An 18,019-nucleotide genomic window follows, 5' to 3' on the forward strand; every position below is an offset into this window, starting at 1 on the left:
GAAGCGGCCGCTGGCAGCGGAGCTGTGTCCGGGAGGAGCAGCTGTACACCGGGTCAGCTGCTGCTGGATGGATGTAAACAGAGTGTGATGCCGCTGTGTGATGGGAGAAGCAGCCGAGCAGGATGGGCAACAAGCAGACAACCTTCACCGAGGAGCAGCTGGAGGCGTACCAGGTGATTCCGCACCGCGCTGACGCGGGTTTTTACCGCAAACAGAACATCAGGAATCAGATCAGATTAAACCTAAATTATGTTAATGAAGGTGAAGAGACGGCGCTTTACCGCCTGTGACCAGCAGAATAAAGCAGAATGAAACAGAATAGAGTAGAGTAGATACAGATAGAATAGAGCAGATGTCAGGATGACTCTCCTGCTGCTGATTGGCTGAGCTCCAGCCTCCAGCCTCTGCATCCTGCTGTTGTCTGGCTGACTGATGGTGTGAAAGCAGATCCTCCCTGTGACTCACTGACTGTCTGTCCCTCCACAGGACTGCACCTTCTTCACCCGCAAAGAGATCCTGCGGTGAGTTACAGACGTCTTCCACATCTACTGGTGGGATTGTTTCAAAATCCACTAACAGCCTCATGAGCAGGAGTCGATCTGGAGGCCTCAGAGGCTTCATGAGGCTGCTGCACATTCATGACGTCCTCAGATTACTGTCAACTGCAGCATCTTAATTAGTTAAATCCTTCAGTAGTCTACAGTAATCTACAATAATCTACAGTAGTCTACAGTAATCTACAGTAGTCTACAGTCATCTACAATAATCTACAGTAGTCTACAGTAATCTACAGTAGTCTACAGTCATCTACAATAATCTACAATAATCTATAGTAGTCTACAGTAATCTACAATAATCTACAGTAGTTTACAGTAATCTACAGTAGTCTACAGTCATCTACAATAATCTACAGTAGCCTACAATAATCTACAGTAGCCTACAATAATCTACAGTAGTCTACAGTAATCTACAGTAGTTTACAGTGATTTACAGTAATCTACAGTAGTCTACAGTAATCTACAGTAGTCTACAGTAATCTACAGTAGTTTACAGTAATTTACAGTAGTCTACAGTAGCCTACAGCAATTTATAGTAGTCTACAGTAATCTACAGTAATCTACAGTAGCCTACAGTAGTCTACAGTAATTGACAGTAGTCTACAGTAATCTACAGTAGTTTACAGTAATCTACAGTAGCCTACAGTAGTCTACAGTAATCTACAGTAATCTACAGTAGCCTACAGTAGTCTACAGTAATTGACAGTAGTCTACAGTAATCTACAGTAGTTTACAGTAATCTACAGTAGCCTACAGTAGTTTACAGTAATCTACAATAATCTACAGTAGTCTACAGTAATCTACAGTAGTCTACAGTCATCTACAATAATCTACAGTAGTCTACAGTAATCTACAATAATCTATAGTAGTCTACAGTAATCTACAATAATCTACAGTAGTTTACAGTAATCTACAGTAGTCTACAGTCATCTACAATAATCTATAGTAGCCTACAATAATCTACAGTAGCCTACAATAATCTACAGTAGTCTACAGTAATCTACAGTAGTTTACAGTGATTTACAGTAATCTACAGTAGCCTACAGTAATCTATAGTAGTCTACAGTAATCTACAGTAGTCTACAATAATCTACAGTAGTCTACAGTAATCTACAGTAGTTTACAGTGATTTACAGTAATCTACAGTAGTCTACAGTAATCTACAGTAGTCTACAGTAATCTACAGTAGTTTACAGTAATTTACAGTAGTCTACAGTAGCCTACAGCAATTTATAGTAGTCTACAGTAATCTACAGTAATCTACAGTAGCCTACAGTAGTCTACAGTAATTGACAGTAGTCTACAGTAATCTACAGTAGTTTACAGTAATCTACAGTAGCCTACAGTAGTCTACAGTAATCTACAGTAGTCTACAGTAGCCTACAGTAGTCTACAGTAATTGACAGTAGTCTACAGTAATCTACAGTAGTTTACAGTAATCTACAGTAGCCTACAGTAGTCTACAGTAATCTACAGTAATCTACAGTAGCCTACAGTAGTCTACAGTAATTGACAGTAGTCTACAGTAATCTACAGTAGTTTACAGTAATCTACAGTAGCCTACAGTAGTTTACAGTAATCTACAATAATCTACAGTAGTCTACAGTAATCTACAGTAGTCTACAGTCATCTACAATAATCTACAGTAGTCTACAGTAATCTACAATAATCTATAGTAGTCTACAGTAATCTACAATAATCTACAGTAGTTTACAGTAATCTACAGTAGTCTACAGTCATCTACAATAATCTATAGTAGCCTACAATAATCTACAGTAGCCTACAATAATCTACAGTAGTCTACAGTAATCTACAGTAGTTTACAGTGATTTACAGTAATCTACAGTAGTCTACAGTAATCTACAGTAGTCTACAGTAATCTACAGTAGTTTACAGTAATTTACAGTAGTCTACAGTAGCCTACAGCAATTTATAGTAGTCTACAGTAATCTACAGTAATCTACAGTAGCCTACAGTAGTCTACAGTAATTGACAGTAGTCTACAGTAATCTACAGTAGTTTACAGTAATCTACAGTAGCCTACAGTAGTCTACAGTAATCTACAGTAGTCTACAGTAGCCTACAGTAGTCTACAGTAATTGACAGTAGTCTACAGTAATCTACAGTAGTTTACAGTAATCTACAGTAGCCTACAGTAGTCTACAGTAATCTACAGTAATCTACAGTAGCCTACAGTAGTCCACAGTAATTGACAGTAGTCTACAGTAATCTACAGTAGTTTACAGTAATCTACAGTAGCCTACAGTAGTTTACAGTAATCTACAATAATCTACAGTAGTCTACAGTAATCTACAGTAGTCTACAGTCATCTACAATAATCTACAGTAGTCTACAGTAATCTACAATAATCTATAGTAGTCTACAGTAATCTACAATAATCTACAGTAGTTTACAGTAATCTACAGTAGTCTACAGTCATCTACAATAATCTATAGTAGCCTACAATAATCTACAGTAGCCTACAATAATCTACAGTAGTCTACAGTAATCTACAGTAGTTTACAGTGATTTACAGTAATCTACAGTAGCCTACAGTAATCTATAGTAGTCTACAGTAATCTACAGTAGTCTACAGTAATCTACAGTAGTTTACAGTAATTTACAGTAGTCTACAGTAGCCTACAGCAATTTATAGTAGTCTACAGTAATCTACAGTAATCTACAGTAGCCTACAGTAGTCTACAGTAATTGACAGTAGTCTACAGTAATCTACAGTAGTTTACAGTAATCTACAGTAGCCTACAGTAGTCTACAGTAATCTACAGTAGTCTACAGTAATCTACAGTAGTTTACAGTAATCTACAGTAATTTGCAGTAATTTACAGTAGTCTACAGTAGCCTACAGTAATCTACAGTAGTTTACAGTAATCTACAGTAGTTTACAGTAATCTACAGTAGCCTACAGTAATCTACAGTAATTTACACTAATCTACAGTAGTCTACAGTAATTTATAGTAATCTACAGTAGTTTACAGCAATCTACAGTACTCTACAGTAGCCTACAGCAATCTATAGTAGTCTACAGTAATCTACAGTAGTCTAGAGTAATCTACAGTAGTTTACAGTAATTTACAGTGGTCTACAGTAGCCTACAGTAATCTATAGTAATCTACAGTAATCTACAGTAGTTTACAGTAATTTACAGTAGCCTACAGTAGTCTACAGCAATCTATAGTAGCCTACAGCAATCTATAGTAGTCTACAGCAATCTATAGTAGTCTACAGTAATCTACAGTAGTCTACAGTAGCCTACAGTAATCTATAGTAGTCTACAGTAATATACGGTAGTCTACAGTAATCTACAGTAATCTCAGTAGTTTACAGCAATTTACAGTAGTCTACAGTAATATAGTAGTCCACAGTAATATAGTAGTCTACAGTAATCTATAGTAGCCTACAGTAATATACGGTAGTCTACAGTAATCTATAGTAGTTTACAGTAATTTACAGTAGTCTACAGTAGCCTACAGTAATCTATAGTAATCCACAGTAATCTACAGTAGTTTACAGTAATTTACAGTAGTCTACAGTAGCCTACAGTAATCTATAGTAGTCTACAGTAATCTACAGTAATCTACAGTAATCTACAGTAGCCTACAGTAATATAGTAGTCTACAGTAATCTATAGTAGCCTACAGTAATATACGGTAGTCTACAGTAATCTGTAGTAGCCTACAGTAATATAGTAGTCTACAGTAATCTACAGTAGCCTACAGTAATATAGTAATCTATAGTAGTCTACAGTAGCCTACAGTAATATACGGTAGTCTACAGTAATCTATAGTAGCCTACAGTAATATAGTAGTCTACAGTAGCCTACAGTAGTTTACAGTAATCTACAATAATCTACAGTAGTCTACAGTAATCTACAGTAGTCTACAGTCATCTACAATAATCTACAGTAGTCTACAGTAATCTACAATAATCTATAGTAGTCTACAGTAATCTACAATAATCTACAGTAGTTTACAGTAATCTACAGTAGTCTACAGTCATCTACAATAATCTATAGTAGCCTACAATAATCTACAGTAGCCTACAATAATCTACAGTAGTCTACAGTAATCTACAGTAGTTTACAGTGATTTACAGTAATCTACAGTAGTCTACAGTAATCTACAGTAGTCTACAGTAATCTACAGTAGTTTACAGTAATTTACAGTAGTCTACAGTAGCCTACAGCAATTTATAGTAGTCTACAGTAATCTACAGTAATCTACAGTAGCCTACAGTAGTCTACAGTAATTGATAGTAGTCTACAGTAATCTACAGTAGTTTACAGTAATCTACAGTAGCCTACAGTAGTCTACAGTAATCTACAGTAGTCTACAGTAGCCTACAGTAGTCTACAGTAATTGACAGTAGTCTACAGTAATCTACAGTAGTTTACAGTAATCTACAGTAGCCTACAGTAGTCTACAGTAATCTACAGTAATCTACAGTAGCCTACAGTAGTCTACAGTAATTGACAGTAGTCTACAGTAATCTACAGTAGTTTACAGTAATCTACAGTAGCCTACAGTAGTTTACAGTAATCTACAATAATCTACAGTAGTCTACAGTAATCTACAGTAGTCTACAGTCATCTACAATAATCTACAGTAGTCTACAGTAATCTACAATAATCTATAGTAGTCTACAGTAATCTACAATAATCTACAGTAGTTTACAGTAATCTACAGTAGTCTACAGTCATCTACAATAATCTATAGTAGCCTACAATAATCTACAGTAGCCTACAATAATCTACAGTAGTCTACAGTAATCTACAGTAGTTTACAGTGATTTACAGTAATCTACAGTAGCCTACAGTAATCTATAGTAGTCTACAGTAATCTACAGTAGTCTACAGTAATCTACAGTAGTTTACAGTAATTTACAGTAGTCTACAGTAGCCTACAGCAATTTATAGTAGTCTACAGTAATCTACAGTAATCTACAGTAGCCTACAGTAGTCTACAGTAATTGACAGTAGTCTACAGTAATCTACAGTAGTTTACAGTAATCTACAGTAGCCTACAGTAGTCTACAGTAATCTACAGTAGTCTACAGTAATCTACAGTAGTTTACAGTAATCTACAGTAATTTGCAGTAATTTACAGTAGTCTACAGTAGCCTACAGTAATCTACAGTAGTCTACAGTAATCTACAGTAGTTTACAGTAATCTACAGTAGCCTACAGTAATCTACAGTAATTTACACTAATCTACAGTAGTCTACAGTAATTTATAGTAATCTACAGTAGTTTACAGCAATCTACAGTAGTCTACAGTAGCCTACAGCAATCTATAGTAGTCTACAGTAATCTACAGTAGTCTAGAGTAATCTACAGTAGTTTACAGTAATTTACAGTGGTCTACAGTAGCCTACAGTAATCTATAGTAATCTACAGTAATCTACAGTAGTTTACAGTAATTTACAGTAGCCTACAGTAGTCTACAGCAATCTATAGTAGCCTACAGCAATCTATAGTAGTCTACAGCAATCTATAGTAGTCTACAGTAATCTACAGTAGTCTACAGTAGCCTACAGTAATCTATAGTAGTCTACAGTAATATACGGTAGTCTACAGTAATCTACAGTAATCTCAGTAGTTTACAGCAATTTACAGTAGTCTACAGTAATATAGTAGTCCACAGTAATATAGTAGTCTACAGTAATCTATAGTAGCCTACAGTAATATACGGTAGTCTACAGTAATCTATAGTAGTCTACAGTAATATACGGTAGTCTACAGTAATCTATAGTAGTTTACAGTAATTTACAGTAGTCTACAGTAGCCTACAGTAATCTATAGTAATCCACAGTAATCTACAGTAGTTTACAGTAATTTACAGTAGTCTACAGTAGCCTACAGTAATCTATAGTAGTCTACAGTAATCTACAGTAATCTACAGTAATCTACAGTAGCCTACAGTAATATAGTAATCTATAGTAGTCTACAGTAGCCTACAGTAATATACGGTAGTCTACAGTAATCTATAGTAGCCTACAGTAATATAGTAGTCTACAGTAATCTACAGTAGCCTACAGTAATATAGTAATCTATAGTAGTCTACAGTAGCCTACAGTAATATACGGTAGTCTACAGTAATCTATAGTAGCCTACAGTAATATAGTAGTCTACAGTAGTCTACAGTAATTTGATCAAATCTGAATCCACTCATTTAATCTTTTCAGGTTACTTTTCTACATCTGCACGAACTAAAGTTAAAATAACTTTACAGTGTTTATTGTTTATGAACTGTAGATAAATGTTTCTGACAGCTGCAGCTATTGACTCCAAATACTGAAGCTGATCAGATTCACATATTGATCTGATCTTTAAAGTCCGTCTCCACTCAAAAATGTGTTCTTCTTCTTGTTGAATGTTTGAGTGTCGATGATGTTTGTACAGAGTTTGTTTTGCCGAAGGAGGAAAGTTTCTCTGAGCTCACTGAACTCTGGGTTTACGAGCAGGATTTATGACATCACAACTAGTTTTGAGCCAATCACGGTCCAGTATGCAACTGACACAGGTGTGATGTGGAAACAAACACTGAGATGAACTTTACAGTGAAGGAGGAACATCTGGTGTCCAACAGGAAACTTTAGAAACCAACAATATTTACAGATTCACAGGTTCTGGGGTTTTAATAAAGGAAAAGGAGGAGACAATGATTTAAGGATTTAAACAAGATAATTTAACTTTTTTGTGGAAAAAACATATCAGACACAAATAATTATTCAAAGTAAGTATTTTATATGCATGTCGGGGGGAGATGTTTAACTGGCATGAGGTGTTTAGCTGATCATTTCTCTGGAGAGGAAACTACAGAAACACAGAATGTTACAGAGTGATGCATCTTTACTCACAAACAATCTTTGTTTGAGAGCAGACAGCAGCTGCAAGGACGAGGACATGTTCACAATTTTTTCAAGGAATTTTTCAAGGTTCTACCCCTTAGTGGTTTGAACTCTAACTATAGAAGTGAGGGAACACAGATAAGAGTGGAATTATTATAACAATTGGCTCCACACTAGTTATGATGTCATAATTCCTGCAGGTACGTCCAGGTGTTAAACTGAGATTTAAGGTGAACTCAGAGATTCTTTCCTCCTTCAGCAGATGAAGTGAAAACAAAGTCAAGAAGAAGAGTGAAGAGAAGAGGAAAAAGTACCAATACAGCAATGTAAAAATACTCCATATACACAAGTATTATGAGCTTGATGTAGTTAAAGTATTGCAGTAAAAGTACATAAGTATTATGAGCTTGATGTAGTTAAAGTATTGCAGTAAAAGTACATAAGTATTATGAGCTTGATGTAGTTAAAGTATTGCAGTAAAAGTACATAAGTATTATGAGCTTGATGTAGTTAAAGTATTGCAGTAAAAGTACATAAGTATTATGAGCTTGATGTAGTTAAAGTATTGCAGTAAAAGTACATAAGTATTATGAGCTTGATGTAGTTAAAGTATTGCAGTAAAAGTACATAAGTATTATGAGCTTGATGTAGTTAAAGTATTGCAGTAAAAGTAGTGGTTTGGTCCCTCTGACTGATATATTATTATATATGACATCATTAGATTATTAATAGTGAAGCATCAGTGTTAGAGCAGCATGTTACTGTTGTAGCTGCTGGAGGTGGAGCTAGTTTACACTACTTTATATACAGTTAGCTAGTTTAGTCCAGTGGTTCCCAACCTAGGGGTCGGGCCCCTCCAAAGGGTCAGCAGATAAATCTGAGGGGTGGTGAAATGATTAATGGGAGAGGAAAGAAGAAAAAACAAAGTTCTGATACACAAATCTGTTTTCAGTTCTTGGACTTTTTCTCTAATCTTTGATTTTTGCTGAAATATTGGATCATTTGAACATTTATTGAAATGAAAGCATGTGAGAAGTTTAGAGGGAAAAATCACTATTTGGTGGAGCTGTTAACAACTCATAGACATGTGAAATGTGACCCCGACTACACACTGCTTTTTGTAAGACGTCAAAAGCCAAAAAGGTTGGAAACCACTGGTTTCATCTTTAACAATGTGTTGTATTTTAAAAGCTTGTTATATTATCCATTGTGTCAAATCTTCATCTGAAAAGTAACTAAAGCTGTCAAATAAATGTAGTGGAGTAGAAAGTATAATATTTCCCTCTGAAATGTAGTGGAGTGAAAGTATAAAGTAAGGAGTTTTTAGTAAAATGTACCTTTATTATTATTAGAGAAGTGAAGTGATATTTAGGACAGAAAATGTGGAATATGAGATAAATAATTTGGTTCATGATGTCCAGTTTATATAAAGATTTATGTTCTTTTGTGACACTGCAACTGTATATTTATTGTTTTATAATCCCAAAGCTGGATTGATCTCGTATTGGGCCCAAGCGGCAACCTCCGGGGCTGAAAAGTGAAGCCAATGCGGAAAACCTGCATTCCATCTAATGGCCAGCAGGGGGCGACTCCACTGGCTGCAAAAAGAAGTCAGATTGTATTGAAGTCTATGAGAAAATGAGCCTACTTCTCTCTTGATTTATTACCTTAGTAAACTGTTTCCTAATGAGTTTATGATCTCAGTTGGTAGCTTCAAGTCTTCCTCAATACAGCATGATGTTCATTTTGTAAATTATGGTCCCATTTAATTTAAATTTGACAATAAAGCAATGTATGCTTTAGGGCGTGGCTACATTGTAATTGAAGAGGCGCTACCACGGCAACAACATTGCTTATGTAACGTAACCATAGGCCTAATATTGGATCATTTGAACATTTATTGAAATGAAAGCATGTGAGAAGTTTAGAGGGAAAAATCACAATTTGGTGGATCTGTTAACAACTCATAGACATGTGAAATGTGACCCCGACTACACACTGCTTTTTGTTAACAAGGACTCACCAGACTGAAACATCTGGTTTTGTCTTCAGTAATGTCACAGATGTGGCAGTTATTGTGACAAATAATGCAGTGTAAGGCCTCAAACATGGTCCACACAGGTTGTTGTGTTCTGGATTGTGTCACCTGAAAATTCTTAACACATGCAAGTGCAAGCTGCAGTCTAAGCGTTGCAGACAGAGGTCGCTAAAGCATTAAACAACAAGAGAAAGCTTCTCTTCTACTCAAAACAATCATGCTGACCAGTTCAATGAAGCTCCAGTTAAACTTTGTCATCTCGTCATTCAGACAGGACAGTCTGTCCTCTGCGAGTGAATCAGTAGTAAGCACAGCAGTATACATTCCTCCATAGACCCCATTTTTGATTACTATTGTGTATTTGTATGTGTTTGTGATTGCATTAGTGCAGGTAAATGTTCACTGTTTGTACCGGCTGGATCATGTTAGTTTATTTAAATTTTGAAACTGAAAAGTAACAACAGCTGTCAGATAAATGGGAGCAGTAAAAGTCTTATTTCATATACCTATTTGGTTCTATACTTTGCAGTACTCAAGTAAAGTTCAAGTACCTCAAAGTTGTACTTGAGTAAATGTACTCAGTGACTTTCCAGCACTGTGTTTGTAGTTTCATCAGATCCTCTTGCTGTAAATCTGCTGTCAGTGTCTCCGTCTGTGTGACGGCACTGAGCTGCAGCAGATGACTTACAGTCTGAAATCTCTCCGCCAACAATTAAAACTGTGTCTGCTGATGTTTCTGGCTGCGCTCATTAGTGCAGCTGCAGCGTTTGGCGGGTCGCAGTTATTTCAGCTGCTCTGCTGTGACTGCAGCAGATTTATGGCAGCTATTAACACTCATGGTTATATAATGAACGCTGGCTGTGAGAGCTGCTGCTTCAGGTGATTCTCTCCACATTTATCACACCTCTGATTCCTCCTCTGGGCTGCCTTCAGGTTCACACTCGGTTATTGATGAACTAATCAATACAGAGAGGTAGGAGCTTGCTATTCACTGCAGGACATTTTCTGATGTTCAAAACACATCTCAATTCAAAGTGTTTTACATAAAACATAAAAAGACACACTAAATATCATTTAAAAGGAGTTTAATAGAAAATAAAAGTAAGCTAAAATAGAATAAGACAGATAAAACAGGACAATATAGTTTACAGTGCGGTTAAGAACTGAGAGTAGCAGCAGACCTGCAGTTTTCTCAGAGTTTCTTCTTCTCCAGGTTTAGTTTGGACTCTGGGGACAGAAAGCAGATCTGCCTCAGACCACCTGAGAGGTCTGGATGGTTCATAACGGAGCAGCAGATCAGAAATGTATTTCAAACCATCCAGTGCTTCATACCAACAGCGGTATTTAAAGGACACATATTTTGCACTTCAGGTGTATTTTTATATTCTGAGGCTATACTGCATTGTTTCTCAACTGGGGGGTCTGCAGACCCCTAGTGGTCCGTGGTGTAATTGCAAGGGATCTGTGAAATAATAATATAATAATAAAGTTTATTTGTATAGCACTCATCAAAACCGGCATTTCAAAGTGCTTTACAACCATAAAACACAGCAATAAAATACAAAGTCATGTATGAATAAAGAGGCAGGCGTAAGAAATACAAGAGGAAGAAAACTTAAAAACAATGGATGAAAAAACATAAAACACCAAGGATAAAATGTAAAGACAACGGGTGAATTAAAACTTAAAACAGAGCAGTGCAAGACTTAAGTACAATGTCAAGAATAAAGCACAGTATAACACAATAGTTAAGAGTGAAAATAAACATAAAAGAAAAGAAAATTGATAAGAAAGCCTTTCGATATAAATAAGTCTTGAAAAGTGATTTCAAAGAAGACACTGATGTAGCGAGCCAGAGTTCATCAGGCAGGTCGGTCCACACCCGAGGAGCCCGACAGATGGACCATTCTCTGGAATTTAAGAAAATTTGCTGACATCTGTTTTTAATATCTGCTAGACAATTTGTAAGATTGGAGAGGTTTGAAATCTCGGTAGGCTTTACTGGGAGATACAACAGTGTGTCATCAGCGTAGCGGTTGAATCAAATTTCATGTCTATGTGTAATCTGGCCAAGTGGGAGCATATACAGCAAAAATAATATCGGTCCCAGTATCGACCCCTGAGGGACCAAACCAAAACTTTCCAATTTGTTAAATAACACTGTCTTAACTGAATGATATGCGAGTGAGTGTCAGCGACAAAATCAGTTTGATTACTATGTTTTGTATTGGAATGGTAGCAGCTGGCTGCAGGGAGATCACCAGGGAGCTGGAAGTTTCTGGTTAAGTTGCTGTTGGCTATATTGTGTTATTTCCAGTAAATATCACAAAATAAAATGTGTTTACTGTTTAAAAAGTACAAACGTAGGATATCGAGTGCTCACCCATCTTTTACTTGGGTGTTTAGTCTGATGTTGAGTACACGGCTGATAGATATGTGGTTTGTTTACATGACATAACAGAAGTGCATATTTAATAGATTCAGCGTGGACAGAAAGTGTTTGATGTTATGCGATGTGATGCAATAGTCGGACGCTTGCTTGCTGTTAGGACATGGTGTGAGAACAAAACCACCTCGAAGCCGTCTCAGATTTATCAACACAGTGATGAAGCCTCTCAACTGTGGGTCAACTGTATGAAAAGCTGCACTTAAGACATGAGTGGAACATTCACCAGAATCATCCGTTCTTAAAAGGTCATTTGTGACTCTAATAAGCACGGTCTCAGTGCTGTGATGCTGTTTAAAGCAAAATGTTGTTTTGTCTCAATGCTTCGAGGAGTTGTAGGGACACCGTCTTCTCAAGGAGTTTTGCAATAAAAGGTAATTTTGAAATTGGTCTGTAATTGCTGCTTTCTGATGGATCGAGGCCGGATTTTTAATGAGTGGTTGCACACAAGCCGTCTTCAAATATTCTGGGATGCAGCCAGGGGATAAAGAACTGTTAATTATTGAGACCAGCCGAAGGGCAGTCACATCCAGAACATCACAGAAGAATTTAGGGATCATTATATCTGCAGGACTTGTGGAGTGTTTGAGGTGTAACACAGTGATTATAGGTTCATTTAGAGAGACGGACTTTAAAACTTTATAAAACAGCATGGTTGGGGCGGTGGGCATCAGGAATAACAATGGCTGATAAAAAATCTGAGGACGATAGATAATTGCAACTCAGTAAATATCAGTGATATTGTGTCTGGTGTCCTGTGTTGTGTTGCAGGTTACATGGCAGATATCGTGAGCTGGCTCCACATTTAGTGCCGCTGGATTACACCAACAATCCGGACATCAAAGTTCCTCTGACGCTGATCGTCACCATGCCTGAGCTGAAGGTCAGTCCTCACCTGCACCTGCGTACAGGTGGACGTAGTGTCGGTGTTTGAGGGGAATGTTTGAGATTTCTGTCAGTTTTAGTCACAAGAACACATTTCAGTCTCGTTTTTCTTTTTGTATGTCTTCTAAATACTTTGAGGCTCCAGCTGTCTCCATCTTTGTTCAGTTGCCATGGTTACAGTTTAGTGTTGTGTGCACCTACCATGGTTACAGGTTAGTGTGTCCAGTTACCATGGTTACACAAACTAAATTAAAAGAATTAAACTAAACTAAAGTTAAATAAACTAAACTTGTGAAATAAGCTCGCTGTCAGGTCCTGATGCTGTTTGAAGCATTACGTCATATCACATGATCTGTTATGTAAACTTTATAAGTGACATAAGTATTATTGAACATACATAATAGGATGGAAAAGTGAGAAGTCTTTGGCGATTAGACCCTATCATGATGTCATATTTATAAGGGGGAAGTGAAGGCGAGCAGGATACCTGATGGAGTCCAGACACTGGTGCTGGTGATGAATATGGGAATACTGGGATCTGGATGATGGGAAGAGGAGCAGCTGATTTGTTAACTAAGGGAACTGCCTCTAATCAGCTGATACCAGAGCAGGAGTCTGTGTCTAATTAGTGTAAATAACTAAACTAAAGTAACGGTTCCCTGACAGGAGAACCCGTTCCGAGACAGGATCGTGGAGACGTTCTCGGAGGACGGTCAGGGGAACCTGAGCTTCAACGACTTTGTCGACATGTTTTCTGCACTCTGTGAAACTTCCCCCAGAGAGCTGAAGACCATTCACGCCTTCAAGATTTACGGTAACGAGTTTGTCGTGTGGATTCTGTTTGTGTGTGAAGCGTCTGTAACATGACAGTACAATGAAACGTTCTGCTGGTTCTGCTGGTTCTGCTCCAGACTTCAACAGGGACAGCTTCATCTGTAAGGAGGACCTGCAGAAGACCCTGAACAAGCTGACCAAAGGCGAGCTGACGGCGGAGGAGGTGACGCTGGTGTGTGATAAAGCCATCGAGGAGGCCGACCTCGACGGAGACAACAAGCTCTCCTTCTCCGACTTCGAGAACATGATCTCCAAGGCTCCGGACTTCCTGAGGTATTTTCTCTCCTTCACTGAACTATTCAGATTGTTATTTTAACTTTTACACAAACTTTGTTTCATCCTTTATTCCTCGCCTGCATCTCAAATCTTATTTTATCCTAAATCCAAACCTTCTTTTTGAATGCGTCATCTGAACGCTTGCTTCATAACGATTGTTTTATTAGATTTTTATGATTCAATGAATTCATTTATTTAACCAGGAAGTCTCTTGAGAATTGGCCAAAACAGCAGCTTACAACAGAATAAAGTAATAAAACAAACAGTCACATCTAACACAACAGAACCTGAGAGACACGAGAAAGATAAAACTGAGAGACAAACCTTTTAATTCAGCTTATTTAAGGCGCAGGCTGTAATACATGTTGATGTCATCAAGTAGAGCTGCAACGATACTTGATTCATTATTTAAGTTATTTTCCAAGCAAGAAAAAATCTAATTTTTCTTACATCCAGCATCTGGATTGTGAGTTTTTGCAGCTTTTGTGTCTGTGACACTAAACTGAAAATCTTTTTTTTTGTGAAACCTTGTGCTTTATGGGATCGTGACGGATATTTTCACTATTTTCTGACATTTTATAGACAAATTATGAATTGAGAAAAATTATCTGCAGATGAGTCAATAATGAAAATAATCGTTCGCTGCAGCTTTGGCATCAAGATCTTCATTCACATCCTGAACCATTTTGTTCAGGTTCATCACTATGAGCCGCGTGTAGTCATGAACCTACAGAGACTCTGCAGCTCCTCTCGGCTTTACGGAGCTTTATAGTGAGTTTCAGCTCATTGTTTATCTGTCCGGCTGCAACTTTACTGTTCTGGTTCACTCTCAGCGTCTCATAGCGTCGTTTTCAGAGAGAAAGCTGAACACTACCTGCTCACAGTTAGCTGTAGACTAGCTGGTGAACATAGTGGAGCATTTAGCAGCTAAAGAGCCAGATATTTCCCTCAGGAGTTGGTAGAGAGTAAAAACAGCTAAAAGAGAGTCATGTCATTTATTTTCTTGTTTAAAAGTACTTTTATTGTATTTATTCAGGAACTGTGCACTTTAACTAGATAAATAGACGTTTTTTACAGTCTGTGGAGGGTAAGAAGAGGGAAGCACCTGTGTTTGCTCGAGGGACCTTCTGTAGAAATCAACAAATTATAAAGTCATTACATTTTATGATAAAACAGATGAAACCAGTTCCAGTAACGTCAGATCAAAGAAACAGAAATTAAATTGAAATAAAAGAAAATAAGAATCTCAATTAAAATCAGAAAAAGCTCTCAGATGAAAGTCAAATTTATTAAACTTGTAAAAAACGACAAGTAAAAACTGTCAACTGATCACATGAAGCAACAACCAATCACAGATATGGATCCACCCTTCATCGGCCAGATTATTGATTCTTTATTTCCCTCAGCAGTTACTTTTGAGGGGACCAGCCTGAGATTTTACAGTATTATAATAAATAAATCTCTTCTTTCTGTGTTGTTTGTCTTGTCTGCAGTAACTTCCACATACGAATATGAGACGCCGCCGTCACAGCAGCAGCTGAGATCCTGCCGAGGAAAGATGTCTCACTTTGACCCGCTTCCTGATCCGACGGTGTTCATCCTCCAGACTCCACCTCCACCTGAACCTCAGTCCCACCTCGACACAGTGCCTGTCCTTTCTATCGCCGGTGGAGAGTCTTCTTCTCCGGCAGAACCTGAGACCTGACAGAGTCTCCTCTGGACTCAGAAGCACAGGCTGGTTTTTTTTTGGGCCAAATTTGCGTCTTACAAAAGTGACAGCGGGGACATTTCAGAGAGAGAGAGACTGCATGATACCTTTCTCCTCAGTTAAATCTGAGCTGTTTGGAGGTGGATGTTCAGGAGCGATAAACCAAGACGAGGCTGATTTTATATCAAGAGAGTGTTTCTGCACCGGGGCTGATTTCGGTCTGTCCTGCACGAACGAGGACGACGCTGCAGAGGAAACAGATCAGGGCTTTTCTGACTTCAGTGCTTTGCAGAAAGGCCAGATCACTGACAGGATTTTTTTAAAAAAGCACAGTTTTAAAGGGCAAAACAGTCAAGAGCTATGCAATCTTTCTTCATGGAGCGCATGTTGTAAATTGCTTCTAGCTGTTGTTTATTTGTACATGTGGTTTAGTGAAGCGTACTGGTGCATAATGACAATCATAGTAAACTGTAGTTCAGTTGATGGAAGGGCTCTCTGTCATCTCACCTGTAAACTTTGTCTCTGATAAACTTGATATAACAGCTGTCACTCGTTCAACAGAAAATGTTTTCGGGCCAGAATGAAATAAAAGATTTTTCTCTGTTGCTTTGCTGCTCCATGAAGCTTCTTACAAAAGAAAAGCCATCAGATCCAGAACATCAGGCCGACTCTGAGGAACAGGACGCTTCAGCTTCTGTTCTGAGCTTTTCTTTCAAATGTCTTCAGATGATCATGAGATTCACTATAAAAACAGCCTTCTTTTATTTATTTGTGTGTCAAACACAAGACAAAGATCAACTCCACATCATCTGATCAATCACTAATTAGTTCTGAATTAGCAGCAGTGAAGTCCAGTCTGACAGCTCCTCCATCCTCCATCTGCTGGTCCTGGTCCTGAAGAGGGACTCTGTTTGAAGACTTTAAACACACAACATGTAATTTCAGCCGTTAGGCGTCTCAATCAAAACAATAACAACAGACGGAGTGTGATGACGGTGTGAAGTAGCAAGGGATCATGGGAGTTGTTGTCTTCGTTGTTAAATAACCAGCTTCACCGGGATAGGATTACTCCAGTGTTCATCATTCGGGATGTTTTTACCCGCAGAGGTCTCCTCCTCTCCAGAACAAACGGACCCGGAGATTACAGGTAAAAACACTGAATAAAGCTGTTTCACCTAAAAAATCAGTGTTTCTCCGACGATGTACGGTGACCACCGGACGTCCGGTACGGGCTGTTAGCCGAGCTGCTGCTAACACTTGTTCGGTTTATTTCTGACTTTAGATCCAGACGTCCAATGACTAAAATCCTTCTTCCGGCTAAAAGATATAGTTAAAAACCACCTAAATTTATCATGAAAATGTGGCTTAAAACTGAATAAAAGTCCATTTATAACAGTTTGTGTGGAACAACCACAACGCCGATGTATTATCTTGTATGTGTGTAAGTTACTCTTTGGTAGACGCCATTGTAGCGGACAAACACAGCGCCGCCGTGTGCATCTTGTACGTGTTTACTCTTTGGTAGAGGAGGTATGACGCCATCGACAGGTGACCAAATGAAACGGTCCGTTATTTTGATTAAATTACAGATTTCTCTGAGTTTAAACATTGTTGGAAACATTTAGTATAATGTAAGTACACAACTCAACAACATATATAACATAGGTCTAGTTGTTTTTAGACATTTTAATGTGGAATAATTACATATTATACCTTTAATAGTTTCTATTATTTAATAGTTTCTATTGAGCTCATTAGTTGTAAAGTTGTGATTTATCAAACCGAGGGACATCTTATATTATTCCATCATAGGACTGTAAGGCTGCAACCAGCTGTTGGTTTTTTTTAAAGATCGCCTCCACACATGTAAGACGACATACAAAAATACATATAAATATAATATCAAACATTTCCAAAAGCTTTTACAGAGAGAAAAGTTTCAAGAAGAGATTTAAAAGAAGCTAAAGACTTAGTGTGTGTGAGTTCAGCAGGCAGAGAGCTCCATAGTGTGGGAGCTTTGATAGCAAAAGTCTGATCACCATCATTCACCGACCGTGAGCTGGGAGTCACCATCTGAGGATCTCAATGGCTGAGAGGACTCATACCAGGTCAATAATCAGAAACGTATGCAAGGCCATTTAAGGCCTTAAAAGTGAAAAAGTTTTAAAAGTTTTAAACTCAATGCGTAATTTAACAGGGAGCCAGTGGAGGAAGGCGAGCAGGGAGGTCATATGCTTCTTCCCAGTAATAAGTGAAGCAGCAGCGTTTTGTACCAGTTAGAGATGGTTTGCTGACACCTGAGTAAAGTTTGAGGCAATAATCAAGCTGAGAACAGATGAGAGCATGTACAACTTTTTGTAAATCAACAACTGCTAAAAATGAGCGACTTTTAGAGATTATCTCGAGCT

At 37.8% G+C, this 18,019-nt stretch overlaps 1 protein-coding gene across 2 annotated transcripts; it reads left to right on the forward strand.

Annotated features, from left to right (window-relative positions):
• On the forward strand, positions 1–16,571 carry LOC121903650 (calcium and integrin-binding family member 2-like). 2 transcript variants are annotated; one of them, XM_042420880.1, is made up of 6 exons: positions 1–173; positions 487–521; positions 12,680–12,791; positions 13,460–13,607; positions 13,705–13,900; positions 15,397–16,571. In XM_042420880.1, the coding sequence occupies exons 1-6, from the start codon at positions 123–125 to the stop codon at positions 15,416–15,418; spliced, it is 564 nt and encodes a 187-aa protein (XP_042276814.1). In that variant the 5' UTR covers positions 1–122; the 3' UTR covers positions 15,419–16,571. The 2 variants fall into 2 exon arrangements, with proteins under 2 accessions (XP_042276814.1, XP_042276822.1); XM_042420888.1 differs by lacking the exons at positions 1–173; positions 487–521 and adding an exon at positions 7,731–7,750.
• The last annotated feature ends 1,448 nt before the right edge of the window (positions 16,572–18,019 follow it).

The sequence above is a fragment of the Thunnus maccoyii genome, chromosome 1 (assembly GCF_910596095.1).
Source record: "Thunnus maccoyii chromosome 1, fThuMac1.1, whole genome shotgun sequence".
Taxonomy (NCBI): domain Eukaryota; kingdom Metazoa; phylum Chordata; class Actinopteri; order Scombriformes; family Scombridae; genus Thunnus; species Thunnus maccoyii.